Source organism: Dipodomys ordii, unplaced genomic scaffold, assembly GCF_000151885.1.
Source record: "Dipodomys ordii isolate 6190 unplaced genomic scaffold, Dord_2.0 Scaffold45, whole genome shotgun sequence".
In the NCBI taxonomy this organism is placed as follows: Eukaryota; Metazoa; Chordata; class Mammalia; order Rodentia; family Heteromyidae; genus Dipodomys; species Dipodomys ordii.
The window spans coordinates 5,148,246-5,171,745 of record NW_012267261.1 but is presented as its reverse complement, the minus strand read 5'-3'; the positions used below and the strand labels follow the sequence as shown (position 1 = coordinate 5,171,745).

The 23,500-nt window shown below is 37.4% G+C and overlaps 1 protein-coding gene across 1 annotated transcript in view; it reads left to right on the top strand.

Moving 5' to 3' along the window:
- Positions 1–23,500, top strand: part of Atp13a4 (ATPase type 13A4) — a 129,649-nt gene that overhangs the window by 64,427 nt on the left and 41,722 nt on the right. The window contains exons 8-13 of the mRNA XM_013019382.1: positions 3,312–3,381; positions 14,879–15,013; positions 18,127–18,297; positions 19,809–19,966; positions 20,633–20,821; positions 22,923–22,984. Of these exons, the coding sequence (XP_012874836.1) occupies positions 3,312–3,381; positions 14,879–15,013; positions 18,127–18,297; positions 19,809–19,966; positions 20,633–20,821; positions 22,923–22,984 (785 nt within the window). The remainder of the gene's footprint in view (positions 1–3,311; positions 3,382–14,878; positions 15,014–18,126; positions 18,298–19,808; positions 19,967–20,632; positions 20,822–22,922; positions 22,985–23,500) is intronic.

The window sequence follows — 23,500 nt, the reverse complement described above, 5'->3', positions numbered from 1 at the left end:
AAAAAAACATTCGAATACATATCTTAGGGTTCATTTCCCTAACGTCACCTTATCTGATCTTTTCTGCTTGACTCAGACATATACTAAATATTGCAAATAAGGAAAACCATGGAACCTATGTTTCTTTGGGCCTCGCTTACTTCACTTAATATAATTTTTTCCAAGCCTTTCCATTTCCTAACAAGGTGATGTACAGAGAGACTACAGTTATGTAAGTTAGGTAATGAGTTCATTTCTTTTTGGATACTGTCTCTTTTTGTCCCTCTTTGTCTCACAGTTCCCCCCCCTCCCTTCTCTCCTCCCTCCCAAGTTGTATAGTTCATTTTCAACATAGCACCTAGTGACTATCACTGTTGAATTGGTTCCCACTATTTCTCTGCTTCCCCATATCCTCCCCAAATGAGATAAACTTACATGCAAGACCAAGGATACAAAAATCAAATACAAAGGCAAAAGGGAATAAGCCAAAGGAAAAAAGGAAAGAAAAATAAAAGACCCACAAATAGACCCACAATAATAAAAACCTCTTTTCCATTTCTTGGAGTTCATTTGGATAAACATCATTTTATATGATTGTATGCACATAGTTATTGAGCCATTGTGATCCTCTTGCTTTTTCTTCCTCCCTCCCTCCTCCCACTTCCCTCCTCCCTCCCTCCCTCTCTCTCCCCCTTTCTTTCTTTCTTTTCCTTTCTCTCTTTCTTTCTTTCTCTCTTTCTTTCTTTCTTCCTTCCTTCCTTCCTTTCTTTTTTCTTTCTCTTTCTTTCTTTCTCTTACTTTCTTTTTTCCTTCTCTCTCTCTCCCTTTTCTCTCTCTCTCTGTCTGTCTGTCTGTCTGTCTCTCTCTCTCTCTCTTGCTAGTCCTGGGGCTTGAACTTAGGTCCTGGGTGCTTTCCCTGAGCCTCTTTGTGCTCAAGGCTAGTGATAAACCACTTAAGCCACAGCACTACTTCCAGCTTTTTCCTCAGTAGTTTATTGGCAATAAGAGTCTCGTGAACTTTTCTGCACATGCTGGCTTCAAACTGTGATCCTCAGCTCTCAGCTTCCTGAGTAGCTAGGATTCCAGACAAGGGCCACTGGTACCCAGCTAACAACAATATTTTCTGAATGCAAATAATTTAGTGAGAAGAGTGACATTCTTTTTTTTTCTTTTTGGGTCCAGTTGTGGGGCCTGAACTCTGGGCCTGGGCGCTGTCCCTCAGCTCTTCAGCTCAGGCTAGCACTCTACCACTTGAGCCACAGCACCACTACCTCAGGCATACAAGGCAAGTGCTCTACCACTGAGCCACCTTCCCAGCCCAAGAGTGACATTCTTATAAAAACAATTTTGCAAATTTCTCTAATGTTTGTTTCAATAGACATCTGAATTCTTATAACTGTTCATATGTATTCTTGTGATATTATACATCATTAAACCGCTGGAAAGATTTCCTAAACACTTGTAAAATAATGAGATTTACAGCTGGGCACTAATGGCTCACATCTGCAATCTAAGCTACTTTGGAGGCTGAGATCTGAAGATTGCAGCACAAAGACAGTCCAGGCAGAAAAGTTTGTGAGAATCTATTCTAATTAATCACCAAAAAACCAGAAGTGGAGCTGTGACTCAAATAGTAGTGCACTAACCTTAAGCAAAAAGCTCGAGGATAGTGTCAAGGCCTTGAGTTCAAGCCCTAGGATCTGCGCGTTCTCTTTCTGTCTTTCTGTCTCTCTGTACCTCTATCTTTCTCTCTCATGTGTGCATCCTCCTCCACACATTGAGTCTGGGCATTACTGTTCATTTTAACTTTGTAGCCCTACATGAAGTCCTTGAACAGCTCCAGGACCACTGCCCTATCCAGACTCATAACTGCTCTCCCTGGTTAGTGCACTTGTACCCTGTACTTGTTCTTGCTGATTCCTCCCATATTATTTTGCCAGCCTACTTTGCTTTCTGCTTTCTAGCCACACTCACATTTTGTTTCCTAACCCATCTTTTGTCTTTGGACTGGTCATTTGACCTGACCTTTTTCTTTATGCCCATAGGTTGGCTTCTCTTCATGTCTTAGCTTCAGTGTCACTTCCTGCTTTTGAGTTTTTCTTTGATTTCTGTTAGTGGATATTCTCCAAAAGCACCTTGCTTCCCTTGTAATTATAGATTGTAATTTTGTACCTGTGTATGTGATTATCCAATTAAATGCGTATCTTCTGTAGGTTTGTAATTTCTCAATGGTGAGCACCCATGTTTTATTGTTTAGCATTCTATCCCAACCTCTTAGCAGAGTTCCTAGCATAGTAAGGGCTGTTCAGTTCTTGTTGAGTGAATGTGCAAATTAATGAAAAAATAAGTTAGTACCAGAAAGCCCTTTAATCTGATCCTATTCTGTTCTTCCTGCTTAGTACTTACTTAGCAGATTTATGAATAATTTGAAGCCGGGAGATTTAGAAATATCATACATGATAAAACCAGGATTAAAAAAACCCACAGTGAGTGACTGAGAATTTTAACTCCACCAGAACCAGTTAGGAAGTCTCCCAGTTAAGAATTTTTTACAGTAGTTTTAAAATATATTTTTAATTGTAAAGATACTGTAAAGAGGGGTTACATTTACATAAGTAAGATAGTGAGTCCATTTCCTATCAAGCAAAAATTTTATTGTCAAGGTGATGTACAGAGGGGTTACAGTTACATAATAATTACTAACTTGTTATCCCTTCCCTCATTTTTCTCCCTCTTTTCCTCTCGTCCCCCAATCTCCCCCAAGTTGTACAGATAATTTCCAACATATTATCCTGTGAGTGTCACTGTTGCATAGGTTCCCCCTTTGTTGCAAAATTAGATTTAATTTTATTATATGTCTTTTTAGTCTCAGTGATTTATTCTCAACTCTCCTATATTTCATATATTACAAGTACAAGGAAATAGCATGGTCTGCAAACTCCTTGTTCAATTATGATCTAGAAACTCTGATACAAGACAGCCCCAAACTGAAGTAATACTATTTATGCATACACACAAATTGAATGACAAATATTCTTATTATTTACTAAAAAGATCAGTCCACAAATTAGTGATTCTCAAAAGTTCTTTTCAGTAGGAAGAGAATGTTGGGAAATTCTTTTCTGCTAAAGAATACATACTTATGACTGAGCAAAGGTCCCTTTCAGTTGAGTATCAGATTATCTAGCTTTTCATTTCTGGACAGCTATGATCAGTTACATTAGCAATAAGACAGGGTACCATTTTTTCAGAGGACCAGCATCTTGCCAAGTAATACCTGGAATATAAACTCACATAGACAAATCTTTCTCTGTTTTTCCTTTTTTTCCCAGCAATCTGTAAAACTCCATCGTCTAGTTGAATCACACAATAGAATTACAATCCCTGTATGTGGAAGAAAAGGTAAGTTCTATTCTTTGAGATTCATAGGTTATCCAATTGGAGTCAGAGAAGACTTCAACTTGTGCTTCTGATGGTACCTTCTACTGTCATGTTCATATGTAACTTTCTTTTATTTATTTATTTTTTTGGTCAGCTGTGGGACTTGAACTCTGGGCCTGGGTGCTATCCCTGAGCTCTTCAGCCCAAGGTGAATGCTCTACCACTTGAGCCACAGCATCGCTTCTGGTTTTCTGGTGGTTAATTGGAGATAAGAGTCTCTTGAACTTTCCTGCCTAGCTGCCTCCTGAGCAGCTAGGATTACAGGTGTGAGCCACTGTGCCTGGCTATAACTTTCTTTTACATTTGTGAATGTGAGACCTTTTGACCTTAAGAAGGAAACTTACTTTCTTGGGGTTGAATTAACATATGATTAACTGATTAGGTTTACTGAAGATAATTTCATACATTTTGGACATCCATATATACCCCCAAACCATAACCACTGTGAAGAAAATAGCAATTCATCACCTCCTAAATTGTCTTCAATTGTATTTCCCCCTTAGTTACCCTTACACTTGGACACTCATTTATTTGGTTTTTTTTCCCCTAATAACTTTCAATTAAGAATTTTGTAGATATACATGGTGCACTTTTTCCTTTAACACTCTATTTTGGGCTTTGGAGACTATAAATGGCATGTTCATTTTTATTGATGAGAGTATCTCATGAGAGGAATGTATCAGTTTGTTCATCCATTCACCTTTTGAGGAATATTTGGATTGCTTCTAGCTTCCTATAATTACAAATAATGATAATGTGAGCATTTTTGTCGGTCTTGGGGCTTGAACTCTGGGCATTGTCCCTCAGCTCTTCAGCTCAAGGTGAGCATCCTACCACTTGAACCACAGCGCCACTTCTTCCTTTTTATAGTCATAAAATTTCATTTCTTGTGAGAAAGTAAGTGACACAGTAAGACTGTGTCACTGGTAGACAAAGTCTTTTTCAAAGTGCTATTTACATTTCCACCAGCATTGTAGAAGAATCCTGGTTGAGCATATTCTTGCCAACCTGTGGTATGAATGATTGTTCTTTTAATTTTAACCACTTTCCTTTGTAGAATAATCTCTCATTTTGGTGTGCTCCCTAATGACTAATCACCTTGAACATCTTTTCCAGTGTTTATTTGCCTCTTGTATAGTTTGAAGTATCTGTTCAAATCTTCTGTTTATTTTATTGTTTTCTTATTAAATTTGCAACTTTTGTCAGGCATAGGATTCGTAAGTATTTTCTCTTAGTCTGTGACTTATCGTTTGTAACACTTCTCAAAGGGCAGATATTTTTATTTTTCTTAAAGTTGAGTTTATCTACTCCATCTTTGGCCAACCATATTTTTGATGCCTTTGGCTAATCTACACGTACCAAGATTTTCCCATATTGTTTTCTAGAATTTTATAGTTTTAGGTTAATTTGATTGTTATGTTTATTGTTTTTATGGATTGAATTTCTTTTGCAGATTGAACATGGACTTTATAGATTGAAGTTCATGCTTTGCAAACAGATGTTTCAGTGTTCTCATTCCATATGTGAAAAACATGATCTCTTCTCCAGTGGGTCACCTTTGTGCTTTGCCAGTGCTCTTCTCCTTATTCAGGTGGAACTATTTCTAGACCCTGTCCTATTTCATTGATCTTCTTGCTTGTCTTCTAACATTGCCAGATGATGCCACTTTATCCAGCATGTTAAAATAGTAGTAGTCCTTCAGTTTTGTTCTTTTCCATTTATTTTTGATATTGTAGACTCTTCATTTCCGTGTAGTTTTTACAATCAACTTTTCAATTTCTTTTGGTGTGTGTGTGTGTGTGTGTGTGTGTGTGTGTGTGTGTGTGTGTGTGGCACTGGAGTTTTCACACAAGGCTACTGTTCACAGCTCCAATTCTGGCTTTTTTGCTGGTTATTTGGCATAAGAATCTCACAAACTTTCTTGTGTAGGCTGGTTTTAGACAGTGATTCTTAGATCTCAGCCTCCTAAGTAGCTAGGATTTGAGGTGTAAGTCATTGGCTCTCTGCAAACTTTTCAATTTCTTTTAAAAAGTGTGATGGAACTCTGAGTGGGTTTATGTTGAATTTATAGATCAATTTCTGGAAAATTAACATGATGATTTGGATTTTTTGCCTCATGGATTTCTCTCAGTAATGTTTTGTAGTTTTCAGATGTGTGAGTCATTCTTATTATTCATTTATATTATATTATTCTTATTATCTTTAAATAGTTGTACAAACAGATTTCAATTCAACATGCCAATTTATGAGTACAAGGCATCTTGACCAATGTCATCCCTTCTGTCATCCTTCCGTCCATCCCAACCCCACCCATTCCCTCAAGTTTCTTAGTTCCATTTGCATATTTGTACATTGAATACTCATCATGGTATCCACCCACCATTAGGTGTATAAATCTTATATATTCTTTATCAGATTTATTCTTAAGAGGTTCATAGTTTTTATGCTACTATAAACATTTTAAATATAATTTGTTTTTGTTCTCTAGTAATCCCTCATATGTGTGTGTGGATCATAGTTTATTATATATGGAATAGGAGAGTCTATTAACTTGAGGGCTTCTTCTATTTGAGTAATTTTTTTCTCCAGTGCTCTGTCCGGTGACCTTAAGCTACTGTCTTCTTCATAGACTCGACTCTCATCTGTGTTCTGGTCTGAGGAACACAGACCCCTTTGTCTGGGATCTCTTTCCCCAAACAATGGCTTGAGAACTCTTTCAAAGATAGCAAGCTGGGTAAATAATGAGCATTTTATTTTATTTATTTTTGTTGCTATTGTGTTGTTTGTATTTAGTGCTCTCAAAGTATTGTTTTATAAGGTCATATGGTTTTTGGATGTCTCAGGTGAGAGAATAAATCTGGTCTTTCTTATTGCACCTTAGTTAGAAGTAAAATTTGCTTTCTTTCCTTTTTTTTTTTTTTTTAGCAATGTTATCTTCTTTTTCAACTTTTTATGGTGAAGCATTTTGAACATATACCACATTAGAGAAAATGTGATAATAAAACCCCATGTGTCTCTTGCCTAGATTGAATAATTATCAACTCATTGTGTCTTTTTTTTAAATCTGTTTTTGCTAACTTCCTTACCATGGATTACTTTGGAACTATTTACATATTGCTTCATTTGAAATTTTAGTATATAGTTCTAAAATATAAACTCTTTTAAAATCCATTTTGCATCTAAATCAACTCCTATTACTTTTAGGTATATCAACTCATAGTGTTCAAAATACCCACACTGAATCAAATTGAGTATATGCATTAATACCTAACACACATATACTTAGCATACATATATTATTATATATATATATTAGGATGGTTGGTAAAATGTAGAAAAATATATACTTTAATATCAAATACATTGTTTTGTTCTAAATAAAGATCTCCATATTCTGTAATTAAATATGTCTCCTTTACTTTAATCCATGTTTCCTTATGCATATCTTACATTTTCCTTGTAAATTTTTATTATGAAAATTAGTGGTTTGACATGTGGTTAACATAGTCTAGCTATATTGGTTGCATACGGATGGAATTATTTATTTAACATGCTTTCAATTTTACTTACTTCCTCTACTTTAGTAGGTAGAGTGAGAGACTTAAGTTTTGGCAAGAATACTTACGTTTGATATTATATACTGAAAAAATATAATAACTAAATTTCACTGATAGGGTACTGAGGAATTGAACTCAGGGCCTCATGCATGCTAGGCAAGCACTCTGCCACTAAGCCACATTCCCTGCCCTACTAAATTTCTTCTTTTTGTATCATAATACACACAAAGGCTTATCCCTTAGATGTATTATATGTCGTTAAGGAACTAAAAATGTTTATCTAGCATGCTGTTTTTACCTATTAGGTTTTTTCTATAAGAAAAATACTCCTCAACTAAGAAAGGATAAGTTGTGGATACTTTCTCTTTATTTACAAACTTTCTAATTAAAGAACTAATCATCTAGTGTCTTCCAAAGGTATATATTTTTACATATAGGTGACTGTGTATGCCTTTCCTCCATACAATGGGGGATGGAGAGGGGGGAAGTCTCTTGCCCTCAAGTAGGGAATGGGTGATCTGTGTATAGTAGACTTGCTGGTGGAGGCCCTGTGGCAAAGGCACATTTTTAAGTTCATGATATTAAACATGGTTGGCATCATTTCTATCCATTACAGTTTTGTTCCTATTTTTTGCTCAAATGTGTCCAATCTTTCCTTTTAAAAACTATTCGGTTGGCTCAAAAGTGTTTTTTTCCCCTTTTTATTTGGCCCCAATAATCATTGAGGGTTTTATTAAGCTCATGCAAACTCAGACATATTCACTTTCCCCTGGTCTGTAGATATGGTATTACAGATCTCAATCAGAGTGTAAGATGTGAGTCATTGTTTAAACTGAGGTATTTTTAAAAGATCTCTATTTTAAAGACAAAATGCACTGTGAGTTCATGCTGACATTTCCAGCTTAAGTTTAGTTTGAGCTAGTTTGTAATTCAACTTTGTACTAAATGTTCCAATTCTTGATGATAGAAACAATTTGCTTATTTGCTTTATACCATTGTCTATAGGAATCTCAGAATAAACAAACCAACATTCTCAGCATCAATATGAGTCCGCAAAAAACTCTGGATATTTTTAGAGTCCCTCCCAATTTATCTGTAATATCTCAGTGGAAATGCATAAATTTTTATTTAAGGCAATATACTTTGAAGTCATTCATTTCTTTCATTGATTAGCCAGCAGTTTGATAGTTCATATTGCTTATTTTCTTTTATACTTTTAGTTGAGCTCTCAAAATTTATTTTTTGTTTTATTTTTCATAGATATTCTAGAAATTTATCTTCATTTTTTTGAAAATCAGAAATTGTTCAGAGGAATTTTTCTCTTCTCCTTCACCTCTCAAACCTATGTCCTTTCTCCTCTTCATAACAATTACATTTGTTAGTCTTTTTGTAAAAAAATGATTCTTAAATGTATATTCAAATTATATTCAAATCAGATACAAATTAATAGTTTTTTGTTTCGATACACACATGAATACTTTTAAGACAATACAAACTTATTGTCTTATACAGTATATACTTACACTTTTACGACAAATATGTGTCTTTCCAGTTTAAGATGATGTTAAATGAAATGAACCCCAAGATAGGGACACAAGTGTTTTTTCTTTCTGGCTATTGTGTCTACGTATTCATAATGTATCATGTGATATTTTTTTCTTTGTATGTTCCTCCCCCATGGTATAACCCCTGTTTTCACTGTATTTGATGTCGGTGCTCTGCATCTTGTATATACACTTCTCTAATTTGGGGAGGGGAAGGGAAAAAACAAAATGTTTAAATAGGGATACAGGTTGACCCATTATAAAAATGAGATGTACAAGACACTATGTTGAAAAACGAACTCTACAATTTAGGCGGGGAGGGGGGCAGGGGAGTGTAGTTGTGGAGGTGGGAGGGAAGGGATGGTAGGGGAAAAACAAAGGAGGAGGTAACAATGCTTGATAAGAAATATACTCATTACCTTGGCTCATGTAACTGTAACCCCTCTGTACAGTACTTTTACAATAAAAAATGTATTTAAAAAACAAATATGGGTCTTTAAAGCATATTGAACCCTATTTCCTGTTGTCTATATTTTACATATGTAAATAGCTGTGCACATAGTTATCTACTCATTATTTCAGCTGCATAGTACTCTTGTGTGGAGGAATTTTTATTGATCTAATTGGTCCTCTACTAGATTTAAAAAAAAATCAGGCACTATTACTAATTGTGTGGTACTAAAAAGGTGTGCGTTTACTGTAGTAACAAAAGAATCTAACAAAACAAAGCCCAGGACCAGATGGATGCAATTGTCATATTCTACCAGAACTATAAAGAACTAGCATCAATGCTCCTCAAATTTTTCTTTAAAATAGAAAGGGAAGGAACACTCTGACCTCATTCCATGGAACTAGTATGTCTCTCATTCTAATACTGGACAGAGGCGTAAGAAAAAGACACAATTATAAACCAACCTATTTAATGAACATTGGTGCAAAAATTCTCAAGGATATCCTTGCAAATTAATTCAACAACATGTTAAAAAGATTATATAGCACAATCAAGTTAGTTTCATCCCAAGAATACAAGGACGCTTCAATATATGTAAATCAATAAATGCAATAATATATCACAGAAACTGGATGAAAGCAAAAAAATCACATGATTATATCAAAGGGCACAGAAAAACCTTTTGACAAAACTTAATACCTTTTTGTGATAAAATCTTTGAAGAAATTTGGACTATCATGAATGTACCTGAACTTAATAAAGGAACAGGTATATATGCACACATATCCAGCTTCAAACCTATATGTCGGTGCTCTGCATCTTGTATATACACTTCTCTAATTTGGGGAGGGGAAGGAAAAAAACAAAATGCTTAAATAAGGATACAGGTTGACCCATTATAACAATGAGATGTACAAAACACTATGTTGAAAACAAACTTTACAACTTCGGCAGAGGGCAGGGGAGTTGGGGGAGGTTGGGAGGGAAGGGATGGTAGGGGAAAAACAAAGGAGGAGGTAACAATGTTCGATAGGAATTGTACTCATTACCTTACTCATGTAACTGTAACCCCTCTGTGTAGTATTTTTACATTAAAAACATATTAAAACAATGAACAAGCTGAGAAAGAAATAAGGAAAACAATTCTAACCACAATAACCTCAGTAAGGTTTCTAAATATTAATTTAACTGAAGAAATGGAAGGCCTTTACAAGGAAAACTGTAAAACTTTAAGGAAAGAAATCAATGAAGACATCAAAAGATGGAAAGGCCTCCCATGTTCATGGATTGGCAGAATCAATATTGTGAAAACAGCCTTCCTGCCAAAAGCAATCTACAGCTTCAAGGCAATACCCATCAAAGTTACAATGTCATTCTTCATAGAAATGGGGAAAAATCCAATCCAAAAATTCATATGGAAGTATAAAAGACCCCAAATAGTGAAAGCAATTCTGAATAAAACGTGCAACACTGGAGATACAATACCATACTGCAAAGTATACTACAGAGCCATTACAGCAAAAGCAGTTTGGTATTGACAAAAAAGACCCTAAAGCCAACAAAAGACGGTTCATAGAAGACTCATGATTAAAATTATTTGACTTTAGCTATCTAATTTTTGACAAAGTAGTAAAATTTTGAGGAGGAAACGACAGCTTCTTCAATGAACCGTGATGGGAAAAACTGATTATCCTCTTGCAGCAAACTGAAAATTGACACCCCCTTCTCTTACCAGGTAGAAAAAAAAATCAATTCCAAGTAGAAAAAAGAACTCAAAATGAGTCCAGAAACATCAGATCTATTGCAGTAAAATACACGGAAAACCTTGAAAGTACTGGCACAAGCAAGTATTTTCTTAATAGAACCCCAATTGTCCAGAATAGAAGAACAAAAATTGATAGACAATAAACAAAAAGTTTTTGAACAGCAAAAGAAACATTTACTAGACCAAAGCCAAAGTCCATGACATGTGAGAAAAACTTTGCCAGCTACTCATTATATAAAGAATTAGTACCCAGAATATACAAAGAACTCAAAAAATTAAACATCAAACAATTATACAATAATCCCATTGATAAATGGGCAATTGAAATAATCAGACAGTTCTCACAAGAAGAAATACAAATTGCTAGTTGATTTATATATATATATATATATATATACTTAGCTATGAATAATATGAGAACCTATAATACACTAAGATTTCATTTCATTCCAGACAGAATGCCAACAAGGAAACAGACAACAACAAATGCTGGTGTGTATGTGTGTGTGTGTGTGTGCACGTGTGTCTAGGGAGGAGGAATCCTCATACACTTCTGGTAGGAATGAAAACTAGTGTGGACACTATGGAAATCAGTTTGGAGGCTCCTCAAAAACCTCAAAGTAGACCTACGTTAATAATCCTGCCATACCACTATTGAACATATATCCCAAAGAGTGTAAATGAATAGATAAGAAAGATACAGGCATATCTATGTTTATTGAGCACTGTTCACAATTGAAAAAATAATGGAATCAGCAGAGGTGTCCAACAACAAATGAATGGATAAGGGAAATGTGGTTCATACATACCATAGAATATCATACAGTCATAATGAAAAATGAAATCATGCCATTAGCAGGAACATGGATGGAATTGGAGAACGTCATCTTCAGGGAAATTACTCAAGCTTAAAATACAAAATATTGTATGTTTTTGGTTATATGTGAAAGCTATAAGATGTACATGTTCATGGACATGTAATAGATAAGTGCATATATGTACCTACATGCATGCATACATTTATATACATATATTCACATATATAGTTAGAATCATGTTCTATATACATTTATATACACATACACGCCTATGTAACTTTTTGTCACACACACACACACACACATATATATATACGTACATGGAACATGATTCTAACTACAGGACTGTGTAGTGGGATGAGGGGAGTGGAGGGGGAAAAGTGAGGGAGGGTGAACAGTTCTGCAATGATGTCTGAAGATGGCAGAGGGAATCTCAATGAAAGCTTTTGAGTCATGGGTCTGGAAAAGAGAAAGCAATGCAGAGGTCATCCTGAGGCAAATATAGCATGTACACACTCAAAATACTATGATGTAAAACCTTGGTTCAGTGAACACACATTGAAAAATTGATAAGAAAGCAAAATAGGCTATGCTGGGGGTGGTGGCAGCGTCGTGAGGGGGGTGGACTAGCAGGGGGGAATGAACTAGGTCGAAAATTTTGCATGGGTGAAAATGGAATGATGAAACCTGTTGAAGCTGTTTTAAGAAGGGGAAAGGGGAGGCAGAATGATAGGATGAGTGATCAGGATACATTGTTTACAAGTGTGGGAATTGTCACAGTGAAACTCTACTTGTATAATGAATGGATTGATACTAATTAAAAACACATGGGTATGATTTTTCTTCTCTTTTTGTCAATATATATTTGGCATAGATTTTGAGAAGTAAATTTGCTAAAGAACGAATTTAGAGGTGCGTTGGTAGCTAAACATTGCCAAATTTCTTTCCATAGAGATTGTATCATTTTATATTTGCTCTAAAAATATGTGTCTGTTTCCATATACTTTGCCAACAGAATATGAAAGCAAACTTTTAGATTTTCCTGATCAGAGAGCTGAGCAGCATAGATTTCTCTGTTTTAAGGAAGTTATTTTAAAAAGCTGAAAGAATTGTCTAAATACCATTTTATTTATTTATTCATTCGTTTATTTTCATTGTGGTGCTTGAACTGAGGGCTTGGGAACTGTCTCTGAGCTTTTGTTGCTCAAGGCTACTCCTCTACTACTTGGAGCCGTAGCACCACTTTGGTTTTCTGGTGGTTAATTCGAGATAAGCGTCTCACAGCCTTTCTTGTTCGAGCTGGCTTTGAGCAGTGATCCTCAGATCCTAGCCTCCTGAGTATTGAATCTTCTTCTATCTGCCCAGTAGCCAGGTTTACAGGCATAAGTCACCATACCCAGGCTTAGTTGGTGCTTTTATCAGACCAGGACATTCTCTTTCATAAGCAGGATGTTAAAATTGACAAACCACTCAGCCAATGGTCAAATCCTATTCATGCTTTTCCAATTGTCTCAATAATGTTCTTTGTAAGAAAGAAATCCACTAGTGTCACTCCATATCTCCTTTTCAGTTGTTTCCAAACTTTTCTTGACTCTATGACCTTGACTTCTCCCAACGCTGGTTCTTTTATAGAAAGTCCTTTAATTTGTCTGGTGTTTTCTTGTCATTAGATTCAGTTTATTCATTTTTGGCTGATGAATTATAGACATGATGTTATGGTTTCTTGCTTCCTCTCAGGTGGTATGTAATTTAAATTTGATTGGTTACTAGTGATGCTAACTCAAAATGATTAATTAAATGGTGTCTGCTAGATTTCTCTTTTGTAAATGTGCTCTTTTCCCCTTTGTAATTAATGGGTATTTTGTTGAGAGATGCCTTGAGACCACATAAATAGACTATTTTCATTCAACTCTCCCCTATTAGTCTCCATTGACTTTTTTTTGCTACATTAATTGTCGTTCTGATTCTTGACAAATAATGATTTTTCTAATTTTTCCCTTCTTAATGATTTAATTGCAATTTCACTGCAAGGAAAAGATATCTTTGCCTCTCAGTTATTTATCCATTTATCTGCCACTATGAATTTATGAATTTCTATTTGTTTGTTGGCTCTACTTATTTTACAATTTTTATTTTCTTTGATGGTCAAATTGTTACAACTTTACTCTTGGTTTGTCTCCACTGTTATTCAAGCATTTTCCTACCCAGTGTCACAAAACACCACTTGAGATTTTATTATATGTTTCTTGGCTCAAACTTTGTAACAGGCCATTTTTCTAAACAACCTTCATTCTTTTTTTCTTTTCTTTTCAAAAGGGTAATAAAATCTGAAGACCAAAAAATGGGCAGGAAGTATTGGAGTTTTGCTGTTCTTAGGCATTTCAGAGGAAAGAATTCGAATATAGGCCTACCAAAATATTATTTACATATATATTCATAGATCCTTGCACATTTCCATCTAGATTATGATATCTGTTTCTAAGCCACAGGGATCATTCTAGTCTTCCTATTTTTCTTGCCATGAGAACTGGTTCTCATCAACATCAACTGATTGACCTACTGGATCAGTCCAGCCTGGATGGGAATAGTCAGTTATCCATCACTCCATCACGGCTGATTTCACTTCCAGATGGATGCCTGTATCAGCTTGCTCAGACTCCAACATCCCAAAGCAGGCAGCTGCAGCTATGAGATCTGCCTATGGTTTGGGGTCTGCTCTGTCAGAGCCAAGGCCATGTGAACATTCTTCCATCGATTCAGTTTCTATCTAATGCACCACAGCAGCTTTCCACCCCATCTCACCCCACCCAGCCACCTACATGGCTGCCTGTCTTCCTTAGTGCCATAATAGTTTGGGGAATGCACACTGGAGGAAGCAGGAAAGGTAATCAGGCAGTCAATAAGCAAGGGGAAAATAAAGGAAGGAAGAAGTCTTTATTTCTCTTATGAATAAAAATGATCAATTTTTCAGATATTTAAGATGCTACCCATGTATATTTGTGTGCATGTGTGAAAATATATAGCAATTTATTATACATTTACTTACCACGCATCTCTCTCTTTTTTAAAGGACTCATTCTGCATTAAGAATATTGATCTTTTGTAAGATTCACGCATGTTTCTGAGTTTGTTGTGAATGCTTTTACTTATTAATTTTTGTCACCCAGAAGCTTCTGTTAGGTAGTTTGTTATCGATTACTTTGTTTTAAGATTTGAATCAATGATTTTTTTTTTTAACAAGCCTTGGTTGCTTTTTGGCTCATGTTGGTTTGTGTTTTTGTGGGAACCTAACTTGATTGAGCTCTGTCTGCTCAAATTTGTAGCTGGCATCCGAGAGCTGGAATCACGCTTCCTGGTACCTGGAGATTTATTAATTTTGACAGGGAACAAAGTGCAAATGCCATGTGATGCGATCCTGATTGATGGCAGCTGCGTGGTGGATGAAGGCATGCTGACGGGTATGTTTCCATCTCCACAGCCCCCAGCCTCTGTGGTCAGTCTCACCTCCAAGCTGCTGCAGTCTTGGCTCTTCTGAATGACAATGGCTCTTGGAAACATACCGGGGAGGGCGGGGGGCGGGACTTCTGTGTGACCGTTCTCTCTGTTCTCTCTTCACAAATCTTGCTTGGTCCTGCTGTGGATGGATCTAGAGTTCAAATAAAAATTGCTTTTTATGTGTTAGATTCAACAAGATCATAAATTTTGAGTGTTTATCATTTCCTTCTTGGACAAAGCAATACTATAACCCTCCTATTTTACCTTAAACGATTGCAAGGGTCATTTAATATTTCAAAACGACTTGTTACTTTTTTCTTTACTATTTCTCCTATAGAAGACTTGTCTTCAGATAACCTTGGAGGGTCTGAGACTATCAATGATATCCTGAAAACCACAAAGTTAGGTCTAAGCTCTTCCTGGCCTGGCTTGTTACTTTCAAAATAAATGATAACCAGACACTGATGGCTAATGTCTGTAATCCAAACTATCAGAAGGCTGAGATGAGAGAATCCTGTTTTAAAGCCAGCCTGGGCAGAAAAATTCCAGAAGACTCTTATCTGCCTGATGTAGAGCTATGGCTCAAGTGGCAGATTGCCAGCCTTGAGCAGAAAAAGCCAAGTGAGAGGTCCTGAGTTCAACTCTCAGTGCTGGCACAGAAATATGTACACAATAAATTTGACAGGCTGGATTTTATCCTTAGGTAGATTGTTGATCTAGGAGAGCCTTAGAAGTTATCCCATCCTACAGGCTTAGTGATTAAGAAGTGATGTGTCCAAGTTCACATTGCTTTGATTTGCCACTTGCAGAGTGTAACAATGAGATGTTGTACCATTTCAGTAAGATAAAGAAGAATCATAATATCATTTTCCAGGATGAAATGGGACACTGGAAAAGTACATTGATGTTTTATGGTTCCTATTAAAGTCCATATCAAATTCATTTCTCCCAGACAGATCAGGAAGACATGAAATGGAGACAAGAACATATATCTCCCTCCAGTGTGAACTTACAGATAAAATACTGGACAGCTCATGACAAGTCATGTTCCATCCACACAAGAATCTGCCAGTCCATACAAGCTCCTTCACACTGGGGCTTTTGCCATGCCAGTTACTATTTTCCTGAGCGTAGATGCTAAATACTAGAATGTTGTTCTGATTCACGCTGACCACTCTACAAAAACTAATAGGATGCTTTGCAAGTCTGGTCCTCAGAACATGCCAAAGTTACTTGGACAACTTCAACTTCATCTTTGTGTGTGTGTGTGTGTGTGTGTGTGTGTGTGTGTGTGTGTGTGTGTGTGTGTGTGAACAAATACTGGGGCTTGAACTCAGGACATCATGTTCTTGCTTAACTTTTTCATTCACAATTGGTACTTTACTACCACATCTCTACTTCCAGATTTTTGCTGGTTAATTAGAGATCAGAGTCTCTTGGATTTGTTTGCCTGGGTTAGCTTCAGACCCCAATCTTTGGAGTGAGGATTACAGATATGAGCTATTAGTGCCTGGCTCAACCTTATCTTGAAATAAAGGATTGTTACATCCATTTAAGGATACCTGTATAACAGCATTGCAACCCACTGCAAAACTCTCCCCTATTGCACTAACACATTTGGCTATTCCTTTAAAAATACTTTTATTTTAGGCTTGTACTGGGGCTTGAACTCAGGGCTTTTCATTCTTGCCTCACTGTTTCACTGAAGGATGACACTCTACCACATGAACCATACCTCTGCTTCTACATTTGGCTATTCTTAATGTTGCTCCTGAAAAACCTCTTTTCTCAAGACACATGATATCCCAATTTCTTCTGCCCTATCTCTTCTTCCAGCTCCTTAATTATTGGTGCTGCTCAGAGCTATGCCTTTGTCCTTTCCTCTTCTAACACTACACTGAGTTCCTAAGTAATCTTATTTCTTTTTGTGATTTTAATTATCATTTATAACCTGGTGAGCTCTGACAAGAAAGTCAAGTCTTCTGGAGCTCTAGAGCCAGATAAACAACTGCACACAGGCATTTTGACATAATTATTCTATGAGACATCTCCAAGTCACAGGAACCCAAATGAGTCTTCCTCTTGTTTTATAATCCCTGCTGTGATACATAATGACACCATCTACTCTACCTCCCAAGTCAGGAACAAGGAACAAAGAAATTGTTATGTTTCTCTATCCATGTGACCTGTTAGTATTAAAATTTCCCCAAGGTTTGTAGCTCCTTCCTTCCTTCCTTCCTTCCTTCCTTCCTTCCTTCCTTCCTTCCTTCCTTGCTTCTTTCCTTCCCTTCTTTCTTTCACCAGTTCTGGGGCTTGAATATCCCTGAGCTTCTTTTTGCTCAAGGTTAGCACTCTACCACCTGAGCCACAGCACCACTTCTGGCACTTTTTTGCTGTTTGTTTATGTGGTACTGAGGAATTGAACCCAGGGCTTCATTCATGCTAGGCAAGTACTCTACCACTAAGTCTCATTCCCAGTCAAGTTCCTTATTGATTGAATATAGCACTTCCTTTCTGTTCCTACTGCTGTAGGTTAGACCTTATTTCCTCCAGCTTGGATGCTTGTGGATTGTCCTACCTGGATGTCCAGCCTCCAACCTCTGTCACAGCACCATGGACATTGTGCTATCTTTCTTATACATAAGTGTGATAGTAGTCCTAGTTAAAGCACTTGAGTATCTCCCATCCTCCCAGATTGCCAATGTCTACAGAAAACATCTCAGTAATGAACTATGCAATAAATACGTAGGGCTCTCCATGTCTTGGTTTCTACACACCCCTCATGGCTCCTTACTCTCCCCACCACATATTTTAGACTGCTTATTTTGCTGTTTCTTAATATTTCCAGCTTATTTTAATACCCATGTTGGTTTTAGAATTCTCATAGTGTTTATAAGATGGCAGTAAACTTCTTTATTTACATGTTTCTCTCTCAACTACAGATCTGTCCATGACAAGGCCCATGGTCTTTGCCATACGATAGGTCCAGGAAAGGTCTCATTCTTGTTGAGTGAATGTCTGGTATCTGTGAGTGAAGGCATCCCACCTTACAACATGTGATGCTTGTTTTCTGTAGGAGAAAGTATTCCGGTCACGAAAACTCCATTACCCCAGCTGGACAGCTCTGTACCCTGGAAGATGCAGAGTGAAGCAGACTACAAACGCCACATTCTCTTCTGTGGAACAGAGGTCATCCAGGCCAAAGCAGCTTGCTCAGGGCCTGCGAGAGCAGTGGTTCTGCAGACTGGTTAGGAGCTGTTCCTTTGTGCTATTTACTTTTATTGTTGTTGGCACCAGGGTTGGAAATTAGAATCTCAAAGGTACTAGGTAGGTGCTGTCCCACGGAACCCTCTTTTGTGCTAGTAATTTTTACCCCCGGGTTTCACTTCCTGCCCAGAAGGTGTGCCTGTAGTAGTATCCTCCTATTTTAGACTTCTAGTCATAGCTAGGAAGACAAGCAGAGGATACCACACCTAGCTTCTTCTGTTGAAATGAAGTCTTGTGGGCTTTTCTGTCTGGGCTGTCCAGGCACTGAAATTTCCCCAGTCTCAGCCTCCCACATAGTTAAGATGACAGGCGTGTATATTTGGGGGTGGGGACTGGGATTTGAGCTCACATTCTTATGCTTGCTAAGCAGAGGCACTTACCTCTGAGACATGTCTCTAGTCTTTAGCTTTGTTGGTTATTTTTAAGATGGGATCTTGTTTCCTGTCCTCAGTGCATGCCTGGGTACAATCCACATACATTATGCTTCCTGTAGTAGCTAGGATAACAAGCATGCACCACCATGTTTAACTATTCACTAAGACGTTTTCTGCCACTAGCTTCCCAAGTAGCTGGGATCGTACAAATTGGCACCTGACTTGTGTTGTTGTTTTTAGTGAAATATTTTCTGCTGTTTGTCTAGTTCCTTGAGTTTATTAAGAAAAATTCAGTGGAGATAACAAGCCAAATGCTTGTAAACCTGTATCTTAAATGCTGATTTTTCCAACTGAACTATGGTCTACGCCTTTGACACTTGACCAATGCCCAATATTGACCCAATATTAATCCAAAGCCCAATATGTATTTCAGTGAAAAAAATAGTTCTGATGACAGTAATCCCTATTTATTTTTATTTTTAGCAATCCCTATTTATTTGCTTTACAGTTTTATAAACTATTGCCACACACCAAACTATCAGAACAAAGATCTCTGGCTATCAGATTTTGTGCAGGAAGAGGCTGAGGCCATACCACTGAAGTCAACTTTAAAACAAAAATGGCCATCAGAAAGTGGCAAAGCTGGCTCTGGCGTTCAGGTCTTCTAACTCAGCTCCCAAGATCTTTCTCTGGAAGGCTTGAAACTGAAAACATGGGAAAGTATTAGGGAAATGAGTCCCTCAGCCTTTGCTAGGCCACTTGGTTTTAATTCAGTCAAGTATATGCGTAGTGTGGGTATGCATTCATGAGCCATTTTGTCAAAAGTTTAAGTGATACTTGAAAAAGCTGTGTTCTGTGCTGACTGTGAGGGGTTTCCTGTATCTGGAGTGAATTGAAGGTGGAAGTACAAGAAAGGAAGACCAGAGAGAGTGCTATACTCTGGTAAAAATACGTCCATGCTAGTAAGCCTGTATTTTCTCATATGTCATTCCATTGGCCATTGGGTTTAAACACCGCATCAGTTATCTCTAGTGCAAAGTGAAGGCAGTGTTTGGGTTTGGAAAATGCAGTAGGATTTGTCATCCTAAAATAGCGGGATGGGTGTTTGCTGTTTCAGGATTCAACACTGCCAAGGGGGACCTGGTGAGAGCCATTCTTTACCCCAAGCCAATGAATTTTAAGCTCTACAGAGACGCCATCAGATTCCTTCTGTGCCTTGTAGGGATGGCCACTGTCGGCATGATCTACACTCTGTGTGTCTACGTGCTCAGTGGGGTAAGCTGCCTTTGCTCTTTTGTCATGCACACTTTCATTCCTCCTTCTGTTGTTTATGCTTTATATGTTAATCTTATTCAAAGACACGGTTTCCAAACCCAGAAAACAAAGTCAAACACTGGAACCTGCTCACAGTCTCCGAGGTTCCCAGTACAAGCAGTAGATCACTACGTTCTTTGTATTATTACCCGTAAGTAGTTATACAAAGGAGTTCCAGTTCTACATGTCGGTTTAAGAGTACATTGTATCCTGATCAGCGCTACCCTTTCCATGGTTCTTCCCCTTTGATCACTAAGTTCTGCAATAGCAATCAGATGTGGGAGAGTGAGCACAGATAGTGTTTACTGAAAGATCAGGATGTGTCTATTCTTGTACTTTTCCTCATACTTTACACCATTTTCCCCCTTTCAACCTGAAATATATTTATCCCAATAAAGTGGCGTTTTGTAACTAATAAAATTCAATACCCAGGAGTGAGGTCATAGTAAACGAGTCATGGCTGGTAGCAGTATGAAGGATTACAAGCTTTTTCATTGCACTTTGGACAAAGATATTGAGAGCCATAGTTACAGCCTTTGACCCACTGATACTATTTCTTAGAACTCAACCCCAAGAAGAAAACAAAGCTGATTTATTTCTAATAGCTAAGGGATGTGTGTCTTCCAGGAAGCTCCCGAGGAGGTGATAAAGAAAGCCCTTGATGTTATCACAATTGCAGTCCCCCCTGCCCTCCCAGCTGCCCTGACCACGGGCATTATCTATGCCCAGAGAAGGCTGAAGAAGAGAGGCATCTTCTGCATTAGCCCCCAGAGGATCAACATATGTGGACAATTAAACCTTGTCTGCTTTGACAAGGTATGTGTACTTGACCCTCATTCTCATGGCTGTTTATTGTCATCATTGTGCTTTTTCCTTCTGGGAGACAGAAAGCATAGAATGTGGGTGCCTGGCTTCATTTCATCTTGATTTAGGTAGCGGATGGTGGAAAGATACATTTCTATGCTTTAGAGAAGGAAGGGTAGGTAACGGAATGGGAATCTTTTAGGAATGTCTCAGCTTTGACATTCTATTAAAAAAAACAAAATGAAATAGCATCTTGTCTCACAAATTTAATCCTAAGTTAGTCAGGAAGCTGAGATCTGAGGATGGAAGTATAAAGTCACCATGGTCAGAAAAAAATCAGCAAAAAGCTAGACTGGAGGTGTGACCCAAGTGGTAGAGCACCAACTTAAAGGCAGAAAAAGCTGGGTGCAAGTTCCTGAGTTCAAGCCCTGGTAGTGGGAAACAACTACAACAACAATGAGAACAACAACCATCAACAATAACATTAAAGCAAGATTCAATCCCTTTTCCACAGCCACTGCTATATCCCTAATGCAAAATACAATGCTTGGCATATAGTCAATTATCAATAAATAGTTGTTGAATTACCAAGTGAATAAAAGAGGGAGATAGTTTGCTGAACTCTGCCTTCCTGTGAGATTTATTACAGTAAGCCAGCATAACAAACCCTTATTTATTGGTTGCTGCTGAAAATTAGCATTGATTGTTTCTAGTTATTCATGGCCAGCCTTTTACTCCAACTTTTCTTGAGTGTATAGTTTAGTCTATACAGACATAAGCTCAGAGGAAGGTGGATTGTAAGAGGACAAAATAGAAAGGACAGGTATCATAAGCAACCAAGGCTGGGCTGCAGCCTGGTGGTAGCATTGCATGACACTCTTGTTGGGTCCGAGGAAGGACTCTAGCACTGGAAGTGCTGTTTGTGAGACTTGAATGTCTAAGGGAAATTGAATAACCTTAAAGCAGCAGGGGGCCACTGGAGGTCTTTGCTGCCATACTGTCTTTTCTTTTAACTTATTGGCATAGAATTACGTAAAATAAAATCGTCCACTGCCATTAAGAACATCTTCACTGTTCTGCAACCATCCTCATCTTTTGTCTTGAGGAATGTTCTATATCTTTGAATCTGAAGTTTTGTAGCTACTGAGCAGTAAGTACCTTGAAGGCTCAGAGGGGATGAGCGGTGTATTTTATAATTAGTGGAGAATCAGAGAGACATACTAAGACCAGAAGAGTAACCTGGCTTCTGTCACCACTCAATATTATTTGTGGTCAAACTGACATCAATCACCATGGAAGACTTTGTATGGATGAGATCATATTGGCAGCATTGAAAAAGAAACGGGAGTGCAAAGATCATTAATTTAAAGGAAAAATGGTGGTAACTATGAGTCACCATTGATATTAACTCTTACTATGTGTGAGGGGTTAAATATGTCACTTGGAATCATTTCATTTAGCTGTCACATTAACTCTATGTGCTAATACCATCTTACAGATAAAGGTTCAGATACACAAAGGGATGAAGTCATTTTCCCAGTCACACAGATGATATTTGAACTTAATCTAAGTTCTCAGCCATTATATTGCATGAAAAAAATAGCAACAGACATCAAATAGTAAACCAAATAGAAAACTTTCATTTTCTCACAAACAAATCTCTATAGGTAAAAGACCAATTCCATCACTTTTTTCTTCTGACATACCTACTATCAAAATTAGGACACCCATTTCAGAGACTTGCTCCGCCACTCAAGTCTATGGTTAGATCTCAAAGCCCTCCTCTGAGTTGTGGAAGGGCGATACTGTTTTCTTTTATTTTCTTTCTTTCTTTTTTTTTTTTTACAAGGACAAAACAAAACCCCAAACCAAACAAAAACAGCAACAACAAAAAACCTCACAGAATTTAAGGGCTGTCCTGTCACAGAGCTGGTTTAAGCTTACTGGTGCATCTCCTCTGGAATCTAGATGCTCACCTCATTGTAACTCTTCTTAAAGTGCCCAATTTGATCTTATGCTTGTGACATGTTTTTTACTGTTAAAATACATTTTATGTGTCTTGACTCAGGATGGCCAGATCTTTTGAATAATCTGTGTTCTTGTTTCTGTTTAGACAGGTACCTTAACAAGGGATGGCTTGGATCTCTGGGGCGTCTTGCCTTGTGATAAAAATGGGTGAGTTCCTTATGTGGATCATATTGTAATTTCTTTCTTTTCAGAATTCCATGTTCATTGCCAAAACTACTAGTGAAGACATTTGGATGTTGCCAATATTAATTTCATTTTTTTCCCTCTTGAATTCTTTCAGGTGTCCCTGAAACATGTGTCTTATCCCCCACTCACAAACCCAGAAGATAAAGGGGGAATTTTGACACAGAATAAGTAACATAAAGACTATTAGGGCACTAATAGTCTTTAAGGCATAAACACGCTTTTAATGGTCTAGGAGGAGGGAGTACGTTGCCTTGAACTGATTTTGTGCTTGGATTCCAGGAAGAGGAAAAATCTGTGGAACTGTAGCTAGTGTACTCATTTTCCATGGCATTCACATTCTGGGAATTCTAGTTTCTGTTTCTGTTTTTTCTTTCTTTTTAATTAGTTTTCAACTTCCTATCAAGGATTTGCTCTGCTACACACTGTGGCCCTCTTGTGGCCATTTCCGAGTTTGCTTCTTTGCTAGTTACCGCTCAT